The sequence below is a fragment of the Podarcis raffonei genome, chromosome 8, assembly GCF_027172205.1.
Source record: "Podarcis raffonei isolate rPodRaf1 chromosome 8, rPodRaf1.pri, whole genome shotgun sequence".
Taxonomy (NCBI): domain Eukaryota; kingdom Metazoa; phylum Chordata; class Lepidosauria; order Squamata; family Lacertidae; genus Podarcis; species Podarcis raffonei.
This window is the reverse complement of record NC_070609.1, coordinates 42,980,017-43,001,683: the sequence shown is the minus strand read 5'-3', so window position 1 is coordinate 43,001,683 and position 21,667 is coordinate 42,980,017. Positions and strand designations below refer to the sequence as shown.

The window sequence follows — 21,667 nt, the reverse complement described above, 5'->3', positions numbered from 1 at the left end:
TGCACTACTTTAAAGCCCTAGATGCAAAATGTGAAATGTCTTTTATGAAAATAGCTGAGGCAGAAAGAAACAGAAGAAAAACGAGTGTAAAATTATTCCATCTACTAGGGCTTCTAATGGTCCTCCGTAAGTTATCTCAAATGCTGTAAAGGAACCTATTCTAAAAACAGACAACATATCTTCAGTTGGCCTTAAAGCTTTGCACCATGTGATTCATTTGTCCCATTCAGCTGGCTGAAAGGTAATCTCATAGCATTCAAAATACATGCATGACTTTATAAAGCCTGCCTAACATAAATACTCAAGTGCATGCATTAGGGACTGTAATATTTACAGCCTGAAACTGAAATAAAAGCATTTCCTTGTTTTCATCCATCTTGCATGAAGATCATCATTACCACCTATTGCTGGACATTGTTGACTGTCATAACCAATGCATCAAAGCTGCCATGCTTTATTCTAATGGCATACTCTGGTCTGGATTTAATTTGTCTGTGCTTCCTAGTCTTTTAGGCAAGTGTCAGTTCAGCTTTGATTCTTATGGATTTACATACTGTAGACGTGGGAGAAGGTATTCTGTGCACAGTTCTTTTTGGCTTCACCGCCCCTTTTGCAATGTTTTATTCCATTTTTAAATAGGGTGTGTGTGTGTGTGCGCGCGCGCATGGGGAGGGGGGGGCAGAGAGAAAGAAACAGGAAAAAAAGAAGACAAAAAAGAAAAGTAAAAGTAAATCATCCCTCCTTTGCCCCTGCCCTTTCTTGGTTAACCCAGCAAGCTCTGTGTATGTCACCGCAAAGTACTTATTCACATACAGTATGTCCAAGCATGTCGGATGGGTGAAAGTCATGTTCCTTTATAAGGGCCTAAAGCCTGAACAAATAGAATAAAATTTGGCTGATGCATTCTCATTTCTTCTTGCTGTAAGTTCAGGAGCCGTTTCTTCTATGAATGCCAGAGTACAATTTTGGACAGACAGTTCATCATCGCATCTCCCATCAGAGTTCTCCAGTTCTTGAGAATCAGTAATCTGGCCACCACAATTAGGTATACAGTTAAGTGTTTCTTGGCCTTTTGGCTAAGATCAAGTGTAGCGAGTTAAGTGTTTATAAGGTGGTTTGTCAGAATTGGAGTAAAAAATATATATAGAAAGCAGAGCAAATTTGGTGTTGGGTGGAAGTTTATATTTAGTTATTAATGGTTCTTTGGCCAGGGCAGAAAGCTAGTGAAAAAGTGGACAACAGGTGTTAGTGCCCTGGCCAATGGGAATAAAGTCAGAGCTTTGACCGTTACCCTCTTCATTTGCTCAACTGGTGTGATAGAGATTTGTATAAGGTAGATAAAAGGGGCTTTCACATGAAATTTTGAAAGTGTTGAAGTTTAAGAAGTCCAATATAAATGATCAAAATACTTGGCAGCATCAAGCAAAAGAATTTTGTGGGCATGGGTTGCGTATGAACCCAGTGGGTGACATTTATAAGCTGCCAAGAAGGTGTGGCTGTCAACTGTTGACAAATGAAACCTGTTTGATGGTTATGAATATAATGTGGCCAGTTGTGAAAACATATCTTCAAAGATTTTTGAAAATGTTCTACATCTGTGTTCATCAAAGAAATCAGGAGTCCAATCCTTAAATGGCTTAGGAATGACTATAATATTAGACAGCCTCCAAGGTTTGCCACCCAAGGACTTGGCCATCCAAGCATATTTGGAAATGTTTTTATTAAAAAGGGAACCAATTGAGATTGGAACATTTTTGTAGCATATGGACAATTTTTATGGTTTTTAAATGCTTAATAATTTCTTAATCTCTTTTGCAATCTTTTATTTGTAAACACATTTTATCCCTCACAATTTGTTTGTCTGTATAAAAATATGTTTTGTTCTTTCAGGCAACTGTTTTCCAAGTGTAGGTGACTGAAATTTTCTTTATTAAACTGGAGTACATTTTATCTTCTTCTCAACCCTCAAAAGGTGAAATGTTTTGAGTGCTATACTACTTAAGGATATGTTTATGGTGAAAAACACTGTGTTTGTGTGTATGTGGGAGATAATAGCTGATTGATTGATTGATTGATTGATAGATAGTTACAGATAGATAGGTAGATAGATTTAGATAGATGATAGATAGATGATAGATAGATAGATAGATAGATAGAGATATATACAGTATTAGTATAGCAATGGAGACTATAATTATGCAGTAAATTAGCTAATGTCCACTCTGGTGCCTTTAAAGTACATCTTACATTTCTCCCCTCTCCGCAGCACTTATATAAGTTATAGGGACTACAGCATATTTATTAAGAGTCTTCAATTGTGTATAAAACTAGAGCAGACACAAGTAATGGTATTTGCTGAAGGATTCTTTATCATCTATTATTTATTTCATCTCTTTTATATGCCATTATAATAAATATTATGACAGAGAAAGCTTTTATGCTTCAACTTATTGTACTTCTCTTCACTTCCTTGCAGTCCTTCAGGAAAATGTAACCACACTTCACCTATATTTAATGTAAATCATCACTTGCATTAGAATGAAAAATCCCCTATTGGAAAAAGGCTCCTTCTTCAGCATGGAGACATAAATGCACAATCATGTTTACTGCCAAACTACTCTACCATGCAGTGTTCATTTTTAAACAGTTTTTAAGCTGTAAAGTGAGTACATCACATATCATGAAAATGCTAGCTTTCTGAGTGTTTTCACTTTCTGGTTAAACTTCTGGCTTGATAAGCATTTTCTAAGTGTGAGTGTAAAATATTGTCAATTATGTTCTAAGAGGTTTTAATAGATTTGCTATATGTAACATGAGGCATTTTCTGAATTAAATAAGAGTGTTATCTACTGCAGTTTTTCCTCAGGAGAAAGCACACACACAAAGTTTTATATTGGAGGTGGGGCAGATAGAAATTTGGATATTATGAAGCATATGGTTTATATCCCTTTATTTTTCATGGAATGTTTCAAGATACGTAATTGTAATTCATAACTTCTAAATAAAGGAGATAAATAACAATAACTAGAAGCATCTGACTCAAGGTCATGACAAAATGAAGTTAATATTTAAAACAACAGTAACAAAAACTTCCTAGCCCTCCTAGGTATGAAGAGAAGCTTGTAAATACGAAGCACGTGCTAACAATGGTCAGGTTAAAAATCCAGACATGATAATTTAATTTTTTTTCCTTTCTTTTTTACAACCTATAGGTCTGCAGTTATTCTATGTGTTTCTCCCTTTCTAATTTCTCTGTGTTCAGGGTTTGCACTTCTATGGCATAATTTGTCTGGAACACTCAGAAAGATCCCAACCACCATCATCATTACTTGTAACCTTATAAAGTCTGCTCCTTAAGCTGCTGAAGAAATACCTCTACTGATTCTTACTGCCCTCGATAACCTATGGCCTGATAAGTCTAAAAAGCTGCAGAAGCACAGTACAAATGAGTTTAACAGTTGGAAATAAAGGGACATTGTTTATCCTGGCAGTGAATGTATTGTTACAGGATGTTTCAGTTCACTGGCAGAACTGACTAGAAACCCATATTCATAGCTTGTATTTGTCATCTGTATATCGCAATTGTCCATTAATTGTATTTCAGTATTTTTATTCTACCCCCAAGTGCAGCTTAGTTATTCCAGCAGATTTCTCCCTGTGAAGGAATAGTTGGCATTGGTACCTCCCCCTCACATTTCTAATATTACAGGTGCTTCCTTTTTGTTTTTGGAGCCAGTAGCAGAAACCTGCAACCTGACACCAAGAGCAAAGGCATTACCTGAGTAATAGTGTGTGGACTTGAATCACTGTTCCCAAGAGCATAGTAACTAACAGCTTGTGGTTTAGTCTGTTGAACTACTTGATGTTTTTTGACCCCTTGCTGTCCTTGTGTTTGTAGCACTATTTTTTATTTTCCCCTTGGAGATGAGAACAGAGCATTATAGTGAGAGAGAGACAGAGAGACAGAGAGGAGATAACCTCTGTTGCAAAGGAAAGTTGGCAAGAAAAAAGAAACCCATTGGTGGTCAATATTTTGTCTTGTATTTTCATTTTAGACAAGACCGGCTTCTGACTGGTGGTGATAGCTAACCCTGAGCAGGCATTCTATGTTTTTTTGAAATATACCAGAGTGGAGAGTAACCAGACTTGCTTCTTCTACCCACTTTGCAATAAGAGTTACTGAGACAATACAAAAAATTATTTATGTATGCAACCACTGTCACTCAAGTGATTTTTCCCCAAGGATGGAAAGAAGAAAAAGTCCCAACTAAAGAAGAATGGCGACAGAGTACTCAGAAATGGCAAAACTTACTGGAAGAATAAGAAATCAAGATTATATACTCTTTGATGTAGAATGTAAACATTTTGTAAATCTAAGTTTAGCCTCATTGAGGGGCAGTATTTCAATATGAGTAGGAAAATGAGATTGCCCCTAAACATTTTTTTTTAGAAAAAAAGCACTGGGGATGCCTCTGCAGATGCAACCATGAACACTACAATGGATAATCCCATAATTCCCAAAAGAAGGCCCTCTGGTTTCTTGATAAAAGTTATCGTAAACATTTTTTCCTATTCATTATATATCTTCTCCCAATTTTTATATCATCTCCTTTTTACCATTCTAGAGTATCTGTATAGACCATTCATAAGGATTGATTTAAGGCTGCTTGTAAGTTCTGCTACCTTATGCACAAATACTGTGATTAGTGTAGTCCATGCATTTTGGTTTCTAGTGTGAATTTGTTAATTACTTGAAAAAAATCAAAATGATAAATATTAATAAAACAACTTGTTCTATTTATTTTGTGGTTCATTGGACTAAGAAGACTGAAGGACTCCTTTAGTCATCTAGCACACATCTGCCAAATTGTAAGGGTAGGTCAGCTGTACATATCACACAATATACCCCTGCTTCACAAATCAAGTTTTTTCCCAGGAGGTTTTGCCCTGGTTCTCTAACCTCAGAATATCAGCAACTTCTGAGAACAATCCGTCTGTCTTTAAAAGTGCTACAAATTGAGAACATAGCATTTGGCACTGTTTTCTATGCTTTCCAGGTTGATTTATGTCCATTGCAGGGTTCTAATGTTGAACAAGGGAATTTAAATGTGTAACTGTAAAGCTGTTTGGTGTAACATGATATTGTGATACAAACAAGTTGATGTTGTTTATCTTTTTCCTTCATGTTCTCTCATTTTAGCACAAAGCCAAAGTAGAAGCAATAACCTTAGACCTTGCATCTCTTCAAAGTGTACAGGAGTTTGTTGAAGCATTCAAATCCAAGCATGTGTAAGTACTCGGGGAGAGGGTTCTGTATCATAATTACTAATACTACATCAGCATCATAAATAGAAATAAATAAATTTATCAGCTGAGCATAATCACTGTAAACAGAGAAACAACAATAGTTATGTACAGCTTTTTGCATGCAAACATCCACATTTCTATAAACTTTTAGTGTGACTTAGGGGATAACTATAGATAATATGTAAACTTTGTAATTGAGCTCTTGTATCTTAAAAGAAAAGCAGTGTCCAGGCAGGATTTTTTTGTGGCTAAAGGGCATTGTTTTTACACGCTGTATTTCTTGGCTACAGTTGGAATTTGAACCCTAGACGTGGGAAAATCCACTTGCTTTTTCACACTGGCTGAATGACAATTTGTAGTGGTATGTAGGAATGGTATGTAGGAAAGGGATAAGCACTGCCTCTCTCTTGCCACCCCCCCCTGCTTATTGTACTTTGCATGATCCCCAGATGCTTGAGACATAATGCATATGAAGGCCTCTCAGATCAGATGTGAAGTAATGATAAATAGGTGGTGGCTGGCAGGAGTGGGGCTCCCCTCTGGGGAGCTTCCCCTCTGGGAAGTCTTATAGTTCCCATCATGCTGCTGATGACACCTAGCCCTACAGGACTTTTTAGCCCCATTTCTGAGGCTGTGACTTTGCTAGAGATTCCAGTACAGGGACGGAAATTGTGGATTATTCAAAAGGAGCAGAGCCAATTTATGACCACACCATTATGAAAAATAATTAACCCTGAAACCTGTCAAAAAATGAGTCCATGCAGCAATCTAAATTTTGATCTTCCAAATTGCAGGTACAAATGGAAGAGACCATTTTCATTTCATTGTACAGTTTCTTGATCTGCTCAATCGGTTTTAAGCTATAGTCTCTTGTGCTAGTCTAAGCAACTCGGCCCTATTTTAGTTCTACTCAGAGTGAACCCTTTGAAATGAATTGGCACGATTACCGTAACTTACTCCATCTATTTCAGTGGGTCTGCTTTGAGGTACTATAGGCTCAGTGAATATGGCAGCTTCCTCCCTGATGAGATGTCCAGACCCATAGATCTCACAAATAGGCTGATTGCCTTTCAGTCCATTAATGAAGCCCCAACGCATCTTTGGAATATCTTTGAAAAAAGAAATTCTCATTTGCACTGTGAGGTATTTGAAGGTCTTTACTTGACACTGGCAATTGGGCTGGCTTTTACTTTTTGGTCATTTTTAGCTAAATGAAGCCACCTCGGTGAGCGTATGAATTTGTTTAAATGCATGAAACATTGAACTAGTTGAGCCAATACCCTGACTTGATACAAGGAACCTCTCTCTGTTCTATACCCCACCCCCACCAGTTTCCTCCCTCCTCTGCACTCTGCATTCCTTGTTGCCTGGGCATGCTCAGTCCTCATTGGATTCCCCATACATGCTGATACCTTGTTTTTGCATGACTCTGTTTGGCTGCTATAGACAATTACCATGTGAGATTGCTGTTAGAGGAAGTGATAAGCTAAATGAAACCAGCATGTTCTTCAGATATAGTACATATGCTACTGAACACCAATTCCTGGGGCCAACGATGGGGGAGGACTGTTCCCTTCATGCCTTGTTGACTACCTTAGAGCATTTACTTAGAAACAAGATGATGGACTCAATTGACCTTTGGCCTGTGATTCAGTAGGGCATGTGTGCTCATTTTTTGTGTCTTTAAATTAGGCTGCATAATCACTGTTAAGAGACCTATCAATTAAGGCTCCTTTTCTTTTCCCAAAGACTGGAGCAGACAAATAAAATATTCTTTGTATTTTGAAACTCCATAAAGGTGGACATGATCTGCCTTGAAAAGAGGGACATGGCTTTCAAGAGACATTTGCTTTGATGCTTTTGCACAAGATCTAACCAGCCATAAGGGGCATGTTGGGTAGATAAGCATGTAAAATATTTATGATTTAATATGTATAGTTAAAATATCTTTTGCTGCAAATAAAGTAGTAAGCATTTTGCAGTTTTTATAGCTTAATGGTTAATGAGAGAATTTTTAAAGGGTATGTGTGCACAGTATTTTAATTAAAAATTTAATTTAAAATAATAAAGCCATGAAGAATATTACAAAGGGCAATAGCAATCAATATAATGACCTAAAATTTTAAACAAAATACGTTGATTAAAAGCACTCCACAGGAATAAATAAATAAATAAGAATGAAAATATTTCGCAAGTGTATGTGATTGTTTTGACACTTTTTAATAGACCTGAAATAAACCTTATCTCAGTCCTGAACTTTATAAACTAACATGTCACTATGAAGTTGCTCTGTTTCATCATTAACTGCTTCCAAGGGAATTTAACATTTTGGAATGCAACCAGTTAGGCGGTGTATACAACTCATAGCTTCCTTTATAGATGTTATTAAAATAAGTATGTTAAAAAGGAGGTGCTGATAGTGCAGGTAACCAACATGGGAAATGAGATTAAAAACAAACAATGTAAGAAGTTTAAAATGCCAGTTTTCCGTCTTCCTCCGAACACGTTGTGATACCATTTAAATAATGCAAATATTTGTATAAATACATTTAAAAAGAACACCAAAATAGTACTAGATTAAGCACTTATTAGGACCAAGCTCATCAAAATGTTTCATTGTGTTCAATGTGGAGTGAGCAAGTGGACTCTCAGGCCTCTCATGTACAATTCTGGGGATAATAATGCTGACAGCTTGCAGAATTACAATGAGACAATGCCTGTAGAGTGCTTTGAACACTCTTAAGCTCTGCAAATGTTAGGTATGCAGTAAGTAGTTACACACACTGACACACTAACCCAGAGATTCCAAACTTTTCATGTTGGTGACATGCATCATTTCATGACACAGTAATTCAGCTTTACTAGCAAACCGGAGGTTAAACTAATCCCTTTCTAGCCCTGGGAGGAGCGTGTGGAGCGTTCGTGCGACACACTAACATGTTTCAACACACAGTTTGGAAAGCTCTGCAACTCAATTCTTGGGAGAATTCTTATCAGTCCTCATATTTAACCATAACAAGCTTTTGGAGGGGAAATCCAAGGTTTGTGGAATGATAACAATATCAGCAAAAAGTAACAACAAAACTAAGGGTGCGGCATTAACCCCAGAACAGCCCAATGTTGACTGTGTATGCTCAGTAGAAACATAATGCTAACTATGTTTTTAGGGAGGAGGGGACATAAAACTAGAAAGTGTTCGTGGCATGAAGTATTCTGCAGAAGGGTATGACTGACAGGCCAGAACCTTGAACAGGAGCACCCAATACCCCAACATTTTGTTGCAGATCCCACTTATTGTTGTGTGTTGCAAAATTTTATAAGGGACTGAGTTACATAGCCAGCACTCCACCCCAATTGTTTCAATTCTTTGTTGTGTTGGTTAGTTAGAAAATAAGGAACTTCAATTATTTTCTCAAAATTTCTCCATTTTAAAGAGATCCTACATGGGCCTATCCAATGTGTTTCTTGTTTAGAAGACCAATTCCTTTCACATATACTCCATTGCTGTGGGAGCTGCTTCCTTGCCACACAGTCCCACACTGCTGTATACACACTGTTGTGTAGGACCATTTCTATGGGCAGTTCCCTCTTGGATCTTAAACCCCTCCCAATGGTAAAGAGAAGTATAGCAGGTGGGTGGGAAAGAACCACATGACTGGAATATTTGCGGGCCTCCCAGCAATATGGGATCACACTTTGGGGGATCAATGTGTGTGTTGAAGTTTTTGTCAAATTTGTGAATTTGGAGATTCCATAAACAGGAATGCACATTGTCTGCAAATGGAGGAGACATGTGGTCTGAAAAAAGAACTGCTTCTCAAGTCAATAGGAGAAGTAAAAACTTGAAGGAAACATGCTCTGACACAGAAAAGTCACATTACTATTTCCATTTACCTTTGGGCTTTTCATGATGTTATCATCACAGACGGCTTTTAAAGGATACAGGATATTTTTCTATGGGTCATAACCCCAGGGTATGATGTACGTTAGTTGATGAAATCTAGATCATGAAATCCTCCTTAGCCACTCAAACCCATCCAGCCACAAAGGACCGCCTTGGTGCTATTCAGGTGCTGTATATACATAACAATCTACAGCACCTGAATAGCACCAAGGTGGTGCTTTACAATGCTTAGTGTTGCATGGTAGAGACAGCCTCTGCTGTTTGTAACTGAACTTCTAAAATAGATAACTGTCCAGTAATGTATAATGCAATCCTATACATGTGTACTCAAAAGTAAGTTCTATTGAGTCCAGTGGGTTTTACTCCCTAGTAAATGTGTATAGTATTGCAGCCTAAGCATCCATTTGAGATGGCAGCTCCAAATTCCCTTGAGACTGAATCCACACAGGTAGCTACTTAACAGACCTGATAGTGTCTGGCATAGCTCCAATATAGGTGCATATAGGCAACATGTGAGTCCTTGTGGGTAGGGAATCTGTGTTACAATTTGACTATGACACTATAAATCTTCCCCTGCCACCATTGCCTTACTTAGAAAACAAATGATTTTTGGTTGAAAAGTAGCCCAGTGCCTGTGTTTTACCAACATATGAAAACTATAAGTGACTTACCTACAAGGCATCCTTTTTATTGTCAGAGTGAATTATGTTTTGAAAATGGAAACATTTCTTCACCAATAAAGGAATGTCTTTAATATAGATTCATTTATTTCAAGAAATCTTTACCTTGCCTTCTACATAGCATTCAGGGTGGTTTACAACAGTTTGCAAAGCTTTGTAAAAATAACAAGACAATTGTATAACCCTGTTTTTAAAAAAGGAAAAGCAAAAGTTGAAACTATCCAAAAATCAAGGGCTATAGCTATTAAAAATATCAACCTGTAGGAGTAGGTCCCAACAAGACACTGGAAATGTCTTCACACATTCATCATTGTAATTAATTATACCATTTTCATACTTGATTGTGATCCTGGTGGTGATTATATATATGTTTTTTTTAAAGGTCTCTCCATGTGCTGATCTGCAATGCTGCTACTTTTTTGGCTCCTTGGCAACTGACTGAAGATGGTCTGGAGTCCACCTTCCAGGTTAATCACTTGGGACACTTCTATCTCATTCAGCTTCTTGAAGATGTCCTCCGTCGCTCAGTTCCTGCAAGAGTTGTGATGGTTTCCTCAGAATCACATAGGTGAGTTCTGACTCAGAACATGCTGTATGCCACTTAGAGATTTTTAAACTATTAAGTGATTTATGAAAGTCCTGAAGCATTTTCTTGGTGATCAAATGGAAAGTGAGTTCAGCTAGAAGTAACCATGCTGGGACATTCTTAATGTTTTAAATTTTTATTTATCATTCTGCACCCACACCCATTCCCAGCTCCAGGTCAGCAGGATAGATTGATGGCTCCCCCATTGTCAGTTTTTCTCTCCTATAATGCAAATGAAGGGCAATAATTAAAGCAAAAGTTTCCATTTTTCAAATAAGAACTTCAGTACATAAAAATTAAAACTAATGGATTATCCCATGAAATCAGTGTGTTAGAGGACTTGAAACTGATATGGTGGAATAGGATGCTGAATTTACACCTTAGTACTCAGATGCAAGGACGCGGGTGGCGCTGTGGGTTAAATCACAGAGCCTAGGACTTGCCAAGCAGAAGGTCAACGGTTCGAATCCCTGTGACGGGGTGAGCTCCCATTGTTCAGTCCCAGCTCCTGCCCACCTAGCAGTTCGAAAGCACATCAACGTGCAAGTAGATAAATAGGTACCGCTCCGGCGGGAAGGTAAATGGCATGTCCGTGCACTGCTCTGGTTTGCCAGAATCAGCTTAGTCATGCTGGCCACATGACCTGGAAGCTGTATGCCGGCTCCCTCGGCCAATAAAGCGAGATGAGCGCCGCAACCCCAAAGTCAGTCACGACTGGACCTAATGGTCAGGGGTCCCTTTACCTTTACCTTACTCAGATGCAAGTCACTAGTCATCTAGTGACTTGCATCTAGTGAAGTTCACTTAGTGTACTTGTTTCAGTCACTCCTAATTGTACCTCATAAGGTTCTTAAGATAAAATGGAGAATGGAAGAACCTTGGCTGAGATCCCAAGAGTCATGTGTCATGTTCTGAGCCTGCACTAGGATTTTGGGATGTGACTTCCTGCTGCTGCTCCGCATCCCCCACCTGGCTGGGAAGCATCTCTGCTACAGCGTGGGGAGGGATGCTTGTTACTTATGCTAAGGATTATTTTTTTTAAGGATCCTGTCCTATGTATGCTTTCAGGTCCTTGAAGGAAGACTGGAATACAAATCTAAATCTTGAGTAAAGGATCCAGCACTGAGACTGGATGTTACATTGAAATATGTCTCTCTTAATATTTGTAAAGTCCTTCTTTTTGAACAATATTAGTATGAATGCAGGTTTTCTGTGTTGTTTGAGCCATTGATTTTGGTAGGAGATGGAAAAATAATTGATTAAATCTGAATGGCATGACCTTTATTGATTTGTCATTCAACAACTTCAATGCCATACAAAGAAGAATGCACAGTTATTCTTACTGGAGAAACAATGCAATTAAGGTCTTAAAGATTGAATCCAATTTTCTTTCTGTTTTTTCTTTGTTTGAAAACAACAAAAAATAAGGAGTTGAATATAGGCATTAGCCATATCAATGTAATAATAGAAGTGATGTCTCCAGGACTTTTAATTTTGAAAGCAAGCCTCTTTGATTGAGATTTCAGTTTAAAATGTCACAGTTGCTCTTAGAAGTGCAATTTTCTACTGCTCCTAGAAGCCCAACTGACAGAAAAATATGGAAAATTCCATCTGATTTTAGCTGTATTTGTAGCAGTACATTGAATATAGGAAATGTTTGGTAAAAAGGCAAAAACAAATAAAGATAAAATGTTTACTGTATACTCTGATACATTATTACAAAGCTAGTGCCACCCCCCAACCCAGCTGTAAGAATATCTGACAGATTTAAAAAATCTTTTTTTAAAAAATCTTTCCTCTGTTTTGTTAAAACAAAGTGCTATTGGCTAAGCACTTTATGGGTATGGAGAGTACGTAAGTTGTCCCCTCCACCCTGTGGTATATTTTATTGACCTACTATGAAGCTTACTTTTTTAAAATCATGTTTCCCTAAAATGTAACCCCTGGGACCTGGCAAAGAGAGACCAGCCAAGGGTCAGGCTGAACCCCTTTATCACTTCCTAACATAAGGGCTTATGGTTTAAATGATACACTGCAGATAGATTTACTTTAACCATTTTAAATTTATGGCAGCTGAAATGAAAGGAAGCAATTGAAAATGTCCATAATAATCCTCCCTAGTGTTAAGACATGAAACATCTAGTAATTAGGTGGTAGAAAAAAAAATCTTGGATGGCCTTATCTTTGCAAATCACTCCAGGTTTGTGAAAGCTAGTAGCGGAGTCCCATTACAAGAGAGGGAGGCTACCGCAGGGCAGGCAAGTTTAGCACTAGAAATAAATCTGCCAACTCCAATCACTTGCCAGATGTGGAGGGCACAATGGGATATGTATAAATGAGCTGTTATTTAATGGGAGATTATGTTGAATTGTCAGCTGCTTGTTTCTCTGTGTATAACGCTGATCTCCAATAGCTTTTCAAATGACAACTTTGCTTTAGAGCTATTTCTTCTCTCCCTCTTCCTCTCTTGGTGTCATGTGCAGCTTAAATTCATGCTTTAAAGCTTGATGAAATAAAGGCCAACCCCCCCAAAAAAACAACCCAACATAAAGTTGGAACATTCATTGCGTAATTGAACAAGATCAGCCAAGGTTTATGGAAACTTATTCCCCAATAAGTAAATGGTGTGATTCCAGACCTAACAACTAAAGCAACTAATTGCTTTTCCATTTGTAGGGGGCTTGTCATGCATTAAATCATACTTAAACATATAAAATAATCATTGAAAAGGGCTGCTAGTTTTACAGTGTTGAAATGCCAAAGGGAGCTTGTTAGCCACTACATCTTATTATGTGTATGTATTTTGCAATCTGTCTGAGAATGCCAGAGCCAGTTTTGGTTACTATTCCCCCCCCCCCATGCCTCAAGAGATGGCAACATTCCACTCTTCTTAGATAGAAAAATATATATTTGAAGAATGGCCTCTGTCTTGGGAGGAGGATCTGTTCTTTTTCTTCCTTTCAGATGTTGTATGAATGAATGTTGGGGTCAGGGGGTCAGAGATCATACACACTACTCCCACTCCACATATTTATTTGAATGTGCACATTAGGTCTAGTCACTCTCTGTGCCACCAGGCTCTCTATGCCACCAGGAACACCAAAGAAGCAGGACTAAGTAGAACTTTAAAACTTTATAATAAGGTATGGGGCGTTCATTTAAAGGGGTTTGGGGTTGTAATTTCCACAACATCTAGAGTTTGAGATTCTGATGTTTTACAAAAGAAGCAAAAAATTAAGGGTGAGCGCCATAAGTGAAAATATTAAATAGTATGTTGTCACCTTAAATATTAAATTGGTTAGTCTTTAAGATGCCTCAAGGCTCTTTCCCCCCTTCATGCCACAGGCTCACAAAGCTACCTTTATTGAAATAGGTTGTGAAGCCTGGTTTCTGGAAGTAAGCCCCAGTGAACTTATTGGGGCTTGCTTCTCAGTGAGCATGCATATAATTGCACTGTAAGCATTTCCCCCACCCATTTAGTCTGCATTTCTAAGTCTCATGCTTGATCCCTTAACTTCAGGCATGATATACAGTACCAGTCCAGGTATAACTTGCTACCAAGCAAAGGGAGGCCCCAACGGTGGTGCATCCTCAAGATGGGGGTGTTTGCACCTGATAAATGCTTTCCATTACAAGCAGAACACTTATTTCAGCTGCAGTAGGTGACATGCATCTACATAGATAGACTAGTCAGCTAACAAGATTAGGATGCTGCTTGGGGTAGATCAAGGGTTGTGAACCTGAGTAGCATTGGTCTCACAAGGACCACTGCTGCATTTTAGGACCCTAACCTCCCCAGAGTTCTCCAGATCTCATCTGACTGCAGCAAGCAAAAAAGATTCAGCATAGCACAGAATTTAGAGGTTTATTCCAGCCTACAGGAAAGGTCTACAAGAAACAAAATTTGCAAAGGTCTGCATAACATTTGGAAAGAAGCAGCACCATGTTTAAACTTACACTTCTGCTATTTTTTGCCCCTTATTTCTTGTTGATATTCAGTTTAATAAACCACCAATATAAGGACAGGCAGATGGCTATCTAGAAGAATTCCTTTTCATGTAGAAGCCTTCAGGTTTTTTTTTGTTACCTTGTTATTATTAAAAAAGAAAAGAAAAGGAAGGAAGGAACAAACAAACAGCTGGTGTTTAATGACTCTGTCAGACCCAATTAAAAAACATCAACTAGTTACTTTGATTTGTGCTCAGTCATGCCATGGGTATACTTAAAAACATTAGACTCCGCCAGAGCTCATTTTGGCTTTGTTCACATTTATCTTTTATACCTTTAAGGCTATTGATGGCATATAACCAATGTTACAGCCCCTTTCTAGCCATCAATTTTTAATCTAAAAAGATTCTAAGAAGCAGCAAGTCTCATGTGTAGTTACTTGGGCACGTAAACTCCAGAGTATGCATTACTTGTGTACTAGAAGTGGGAGAAGATAAATGATGAAGGCTGTTCGGTTACTCTGCTTCAAAAGCCAAAAATTTTGATCTCAAAATATTTACAATTTCTGCTTAACGCAATTATAGTGCTTTTTAAAAAAACAAGAAAAGAAAGAAAAGAAAACTCATTATAAGGGAAGAAATCAGGCAGTACAAGAAAACAGTTCCTGTAGTAGAATTGCAACCCTGAAAATAAAATATTACCATTTCTGCTGTTCTCAAGCAATGAAACTTCAGTCAGCGGAAAGATGCAGCTATTACTGGACACACCTGCTCTGGGCTTTGCATACTCTCACCAGCTGGAAATGATTGTACCAACTTCTTTTCTCCAACTTCTTTCCTCCAATTTCTCCGCACTCACTGTAAGATGTATGGACTCAGGGATAGGCTTTACTGCCTTTAGTTAAAAAGAATGGCCCATGACTCCATCAGGGAGACTTCCCATCAAATATATGATGGGTGCTGTGCCAACACAGCCTCTAAGCTCCAGAATCCCACCATGCAGTCAAAGTGCTGAACCTTTTAAGGAGGAACCTGGATTCACCCTTGCCAAACTCTCCCACACTGCCTAACAAATTAGCTGCTATTTCTGGTTTTTGTATTTTTAAAAAGTGGTCTAGCAGCCATGCTGAACTTTTTTAAAAAAACTAACCTACATGAATATAATAATTATAATAATCTGATACTGATAAAAACCAGTCAGGCCCCGAGAGTGTGAATTGACAGGGGAGATGCAGCTGGTTCCTGTTGCTATCAAAGGCATAATGCAAATATGTAAACTGAATCATATGGGCAGGGGGAGCAGGAGAGAGAGACAAGAATCTGCTTGGAATCCTGTCTTGTCAGATCTTGTAAAATGCAATTGGCCATTTCTGAATCGAGTAAGTTAATAGTTGACATCCTGATGCCATTAGGCTTTACTACAAAATGCCAAGGAGCACTCTGCTAATTCTTGTGCTGTAGAACACATCCCAGTGTTCCATTATTGGTCTTGGTGAGTCTAGAAGGTAGTGGAGGACAGAGGTGCCTGGCGTGCTCTGGTCCATGGGGTCACGAAGAGTCGGACACGACTAAACGACTAAACAACAACAACAATACAATTTGGGCAATCAAATGTGTTTCTACATATCTGATTACCTTTCCAGGTGGTTTTTTAAAGAAATGGTTTCCCAGTTGCCACTATCCTCACCCCGATATAGACATCAGTTGATCCATAAATATTTTGTATGCCTAGAATATGCTCTCCTTCAGAACCAGATATATGTTCAGATGTTCATAAGATCCAGCAGTAGGTGGGTCTTGTCACAGTGTGTTTTGAAAACAAAAACACCCACCCCTTGGTGAAATGTTTGGCGAAAAGTCATATGAATTCAGCCTTTAAATCTTTTATTTGGATTATTAAGGCTCAGTAACACACAGTTAGCAAATCTTGTTTTAGATTCCTGCATCCTTCCCATGTGTGCTTTGTTTATTTAATTTGCTTGCTTGTTTATTTGTTTGTTTATTTACTTTGCCTAAAACCATTATGGATTACACAATAAAGCAGGTCCTCTCTGCAGGTTTAAATAGATACATTCATTTCTTCTTTATCCAAATGTGTTTAAGTAAAAAAAAAAAAAGCAATTGTATTAATTTAGGAAGCCAGGGTGAATTGGCATGTCTTACAGAGCTATGTGAATTTAGGAACAGTCAAATATCATATGGATGGTCATTCCAGTGGTGGTGGAGAGCTGAAAGTGAAAGAAAGAGAATGGATAAATCTACTCCCTCGTATATTATGGACATAATTTTGTAGACCTTACCCATTTTCCATTCCATTTTAAGGAAGATGGCAAGTCAAGATTGACTTTCCACCCCCACCCTGCTTAGGTGGCGAGCCGATTTGGGCTCGCCCGCAGAGGCTGATGGACCCTGATAGATTCCGTCAGGCCTTGCAGGACCTTGCTCCCCCTGGCGACTCATTGACTGAGCTTGTTGAGGGCTGGAATACCCAGCTCCTGGCAGCCAGCGATGAGGTCGCACCTAAGCGCCCTCTGCGACCCCACAGAAACCGGGCTCCCTGGTTTACCGAGGAGCTTCGGAAAATGAAGCGGGATCTCAGACGGCTAGAGCGAGTATGGCGGGGTGCTCGTGACGGAGCCTCAAGAACATCTTATAGGGTTTTTATGAAAACCTATGAGATGGCAGTGAAGGCCGCTAAGAAGTCTTACTTCTCGGCCTCCATTGCATCCGCTAGCTCTCGCCCGGCGCAATTATTTAGTATAATTAGGTCTTTGACGTCCCTTGAAGGACAGCCAAATTTAAATAACAATCTGACACACAGCTGTGAGGCATTTGCGAGCTTTTTTGCGGAGAAGGTCCTGTTGCTCCGCCATGACCTTCCTGCCAATTTGGACACAATAAATGAACTGGAGGCCCCTCGACTGTCCTCGGGTCCAGTATTGGACCACTTTGACCGGATATCTCCAGCCGATGTGGACAGACTCCTCCAAGCTGGAAAGCCCACCACCTGTCCTCTTGACCCGTGCCCGTCATGGCTGATTAGAGCGTGTCCAGATGAGGTGCGGGCCCCCCTGGGGGATATCATCAATTTGTCCCTTGGCACCGGGATATTCCCAGGGGAACTGAAGGAGGCAGTGGTGCGTCCGCTCTTAAAGAAAACATCATTAGATCCCTTAGATCTGCCCAATTACCGCCCGGTTTCGAATCTCCCATTCCTGGGTAAGGTGATTGAGAGAGCGGTTGCTGAACAGCTTGGTAGGTTTCTGGATGAAACATCGGCTCTCGATCCATTCCAGTCCGGCTTCCGCGCTGGTCATGGGACCGAGACGGCTCTGGTCGCCCTAACAGATTATCTCCGCAGGCAGCTGGATCGAGGCGGGTCAGGGCTGCTGATTCTTCTAGACCTGTCAGCAGCCTTCGACATGGTCGATCACGAACTCCTAGACCACCGCCTTGCCAACGTGGGGATCCAGGGCACAGTCCTCCAATGGCTGCGCTCGTTTCTCTCTGGTCGGGGACAGAGGGTGGCGCTTGGGGGGGAATTGTCATCGCGCCACTCCTTGGTGTGTGGAGTGCCTCAGGGTGCGATTCTCTCCCCGATGCTTTTTAACATCTTTATGCGCCCCCTCGCCCAGCTTGTTCGGAGTTTTGGGCTGGGTTGCCATCAGTATGCCGATGACACCCAACTCTATCTGTTGATGGATGGCCATCCTGACTCGGCCCCAGACACACTGACCAGATGCCTGGAGGCTGTGGCTGGATGGTTACGTGGGAGCCGGTTGAAGTTAAATCCTTCGAAGACAGAGGTCCTCTGGCTGGGACGGGACGATATGGGATTGAGGGGGCAACTCCCATCTCTTGCGGGGGTGCAGTTAGTGCCAGCACCGTCCGTTAAGAGTTTGGGTGTAATCTTCGATACCTCCCTCTCTATGGAGGCGCAGATTACAGCTATAACAAAGGCGGCATTTTTTCATCTCCGCCAAGCTAAGCAGTTGGCCCCTTATCTCTCTCGCCCTGACCTAGCCACTGTGATCCATGCGACGGTCACCTCCAGACTGGATTATTGTAACTCGCTCTACGTGGGGCTGCCCTTGAGACTGACCCAGAAACTCCAGCGGGTGCAGAATGCCGCGGCGAGACTCCTTATGGGGTCTTCGCTGCGAGACCACATTCATCCGGTGCTATATCAGCTGCACTGGCTCCTGGTGGAGTACAGGATCAGGTTTAAGGTGCTGGTTTTAACCTTTAAAGCCCTATACGGCCTAGGACCCTCGTACCTACGGGACCGCCTCTCCTGGTATGCCCCACAAAGAAGCCTACGGTCTGCAAATAAAAACACCCTGAAGGTCCCAGGCCTCAGAGAGGTTAGGCTGGCCTCAACTAGAGCCAGGGCCTTCTCGGCTGCGGCTCCAATCTGGTGGAACGCTCTGTCAGAAGAGACTAGGGCCCTGCGGGACTTGACATCTTTCCGCAGGGCCTGCAAGACAGAGTTGTTCCACCAGGCCTTTGGTCAGGGCGCAGCCTGACTCCCTCCTCTGGCAACCTGCACAGAGTTTTGCTTAATGGTTGCCATTAACTTGATTTTAATTAATTTTTATAATGAAATATTTTTAGAATGTTGGTTTATTTGATTGTTTGATTATTTGATTGTTGTTAGCCGCCCTGAGCCCGGCTTCGGCTGGGGAGGGCGGGATATAAATAAAATTTATTATTATTATTATTATTATTAAGTTTTTAGTTTATAATGACCCAATTTACTTGATATATAACACTATACTCCTGATGTCTGTGGAGCAAATGTGCTTCTTAACCAAGAGAAGAATTTAGGAAGACTGTTATTGTTGTTGCTTAGTCATGTCAGACTCTTCATGACCCCATGGACCAGGGCACGCCAGGCACTCCTGTCTTGCACTGCCTCCCCCAGTTTGGTCAAACTCATGCTTGTAGCTTTGAGAACACTGTCCAACCATCTCGCCCTCTGTCGTCCCCTTCTCCTTGTGCCTTCAATCTTTCCCAACATCAGGGTCTTTTCCAGGGAGTCTTCTCTTCTCATGAGGTGGCCAAAGTATTGGAGCCTCAGCTTCACGGTCTGTCCTTCCAGTGAGCACTCAGGGCTGATTTCCTTAAGAATGGATAGGTTTGATCTTCTTGCAGTCCATGGGACTCTCAAGAGTCTCCTCCAGCACCATAATTCAAAAGCATCAATTCTTCGGCGAGCAGCCTTCTTTATGGTCCATCTCACACTTCCATACATCACTACTGGGAAAACCATAGCTTTAACTATACGGACCTTTGTTGGCAAGGTCATGAACTGTTTATTTGTTTATTTTTAAAGGTTCACGGATATTAAAGACAACTCAGGAAAACTTGACTTCAACTCGCTCTCTCCATCAAAGAAGGAATACTGGTCTATGCTGGCCTACAACCGGTCTAAGTTGTGCAATATTCTTTTATCCAATGAGCTGAACCGCCGCCTTTCTCCCCATGGGGTGACATCAAATGCAGTGCATCCTGGAAATATGATGTACACATCCATTCATCACAACTGGTGGCTGTTTACCCTGCTGTTTACCTTGGCTCGCCCTTTCACTAAATCCATGGTAAGTGAACTACATTTTATACATCTTTGGATTATTAAGTGTGCTAGATTTTCAGAAATCCTGCTGTAACTTTCTTATTTCAGCAACTTTCATAACTGCTAACTTCAGCAGTGGCTACCATAACCATGAAACTCTGAATAAAGGAGTCTGCATTTCTAGCTTGCTTTGATTGCTTTTTGATAGACAGTTGTGCATTTTCAGTTTCATGCAATTCTGTGCATATATGTTGTGTACAGTGTGAATATCAAGTGAGTCTTTGCTGAGTGGTGGATCAGAAATGTGAGAGAAGAGAGAGGTGGAACTGCAGATAGCATTATGCTTGGGAGATGCTATAAAGATGGGATGGGTAGAAGAAAAATAAATGCTGACATCTTTTTGAAAGCAAAACAACAACAACTCTGAAATATATGAATGATTAACTCCATAGCATCTCATTGACTTTCATAACATCTAAAATTTGGAGCTGTTTTCATATACTTGCTACAGTTCTGCCTTAAAACAAAATGTTTGTGTTGGCACCTAGGGAAGCAGAAAAGTATCAAATCTTAAGGCTGCAAGAGCTTAGCAGATGTTTCAGTGAACGGAATTTTCAAATTCTTTAGCATTAAAAATAGCTAGAAATCTGAGGTGCTTTGGGTTACACTTTACACTTTCGGTGCAGAGCCAACCATTGTGCTTGAGTTTTAACAGATGTGCTGTTCTTTTTTTTCAAGTGGATGGGAATATAACACTACTACTGCTGTGTAGTTATAAATTATAATCAGAAAAAATTCTTAACCTTAGATATGTATAGTGAAATAATTGTATGCTCAAGCAATATGCCTGCATGTATATGCCCCAGTGCCACTAAGAAGATCCATGCTGGTAAGAAGATTAAAGCATATATATTTCTTGCTGAATTGGTCAAGTGAGATACACATTTGGATACACCTGAATATTTATCTGACTGATAAAGGTGAGATATACTGTCCTGAATAGATACTAAATACTTTTTTAAAATGAAAGCTCAGATTCTGGGGGTACCTGCCCAGGGGTATTCCTAGAAACCTTCATGGGCACCTTGTTTATATCATCCATAAATAAATCTCCTGATTCAGTAGAATTGCTCAGATATGTTAATGATAGTTTACAGGAGGATTTAAGAAGCAATACTTTAAAAAAATCCTGCTTTATTATTTTCAGTCTTTTCATTTTTAGCACACCTATGACTACTAAAGCTGACAGTACTTAAGTAGTGAACACATGGTGCAGTAGATTCATGAATGGCACCCAATACCTTTCCTTAGCTGAATGCCAGCTTGTTCTCCACCTTCTTCTTTAATTAAACTTTAAAATGAACAATGAAGAGCAAGAACAGAGAAACACTTGAGATTATTGGCTTGGAAGAAAATGATCTGCACCCTAGAGAAAGCCAATTGCACATAAGCAATTCCCCAGTGGATCATATTTAGCCTGGGTGTCAGCACAAAACTCTTGACATTGAATCCTCCCTAACAGACCAAGTCATCAAACCATCTTTGATCATGCTTTATGCAACAGCAGTTTCAGTTATTAAACCTCCTACAGGGTCTGCTGCTGGCAGGCTAAACCACTGTTATTTCTTTTTTTTAAAAAAAAAAACCCAGCCAGGATCAATCCAAATA

General features: G+C 40.0%; 1 protein-coding gene across 1 annotated transcript in view; it reads left to right on the top strand.

The window, feature by feature from the left end:
* WWOX (WW domain containing oxidoreductase) overlaps positions 1-21,667 on the top strand; it is a 548,892-nt gene that overhangs the window by 119,919 nt on the left and 407,306 nt on the right. Inside the window, exons 6-8 of the mRNA XM_053399590.1 lie at positions 5,201-5,289; positions 10,274-10,459; positions 19,760-20,024. Coding sequence (XP_053255565.1) covers positions 5,201-5,289; positions 10,274-10,459; positions 19,760-20,024 — 540 coding nt within the window. The remainder of the gene's footprint in view (positions 1-5,200; positions 5,290-10,273; positions 10,460-19,759; positions 20,025-21,667) is intronic.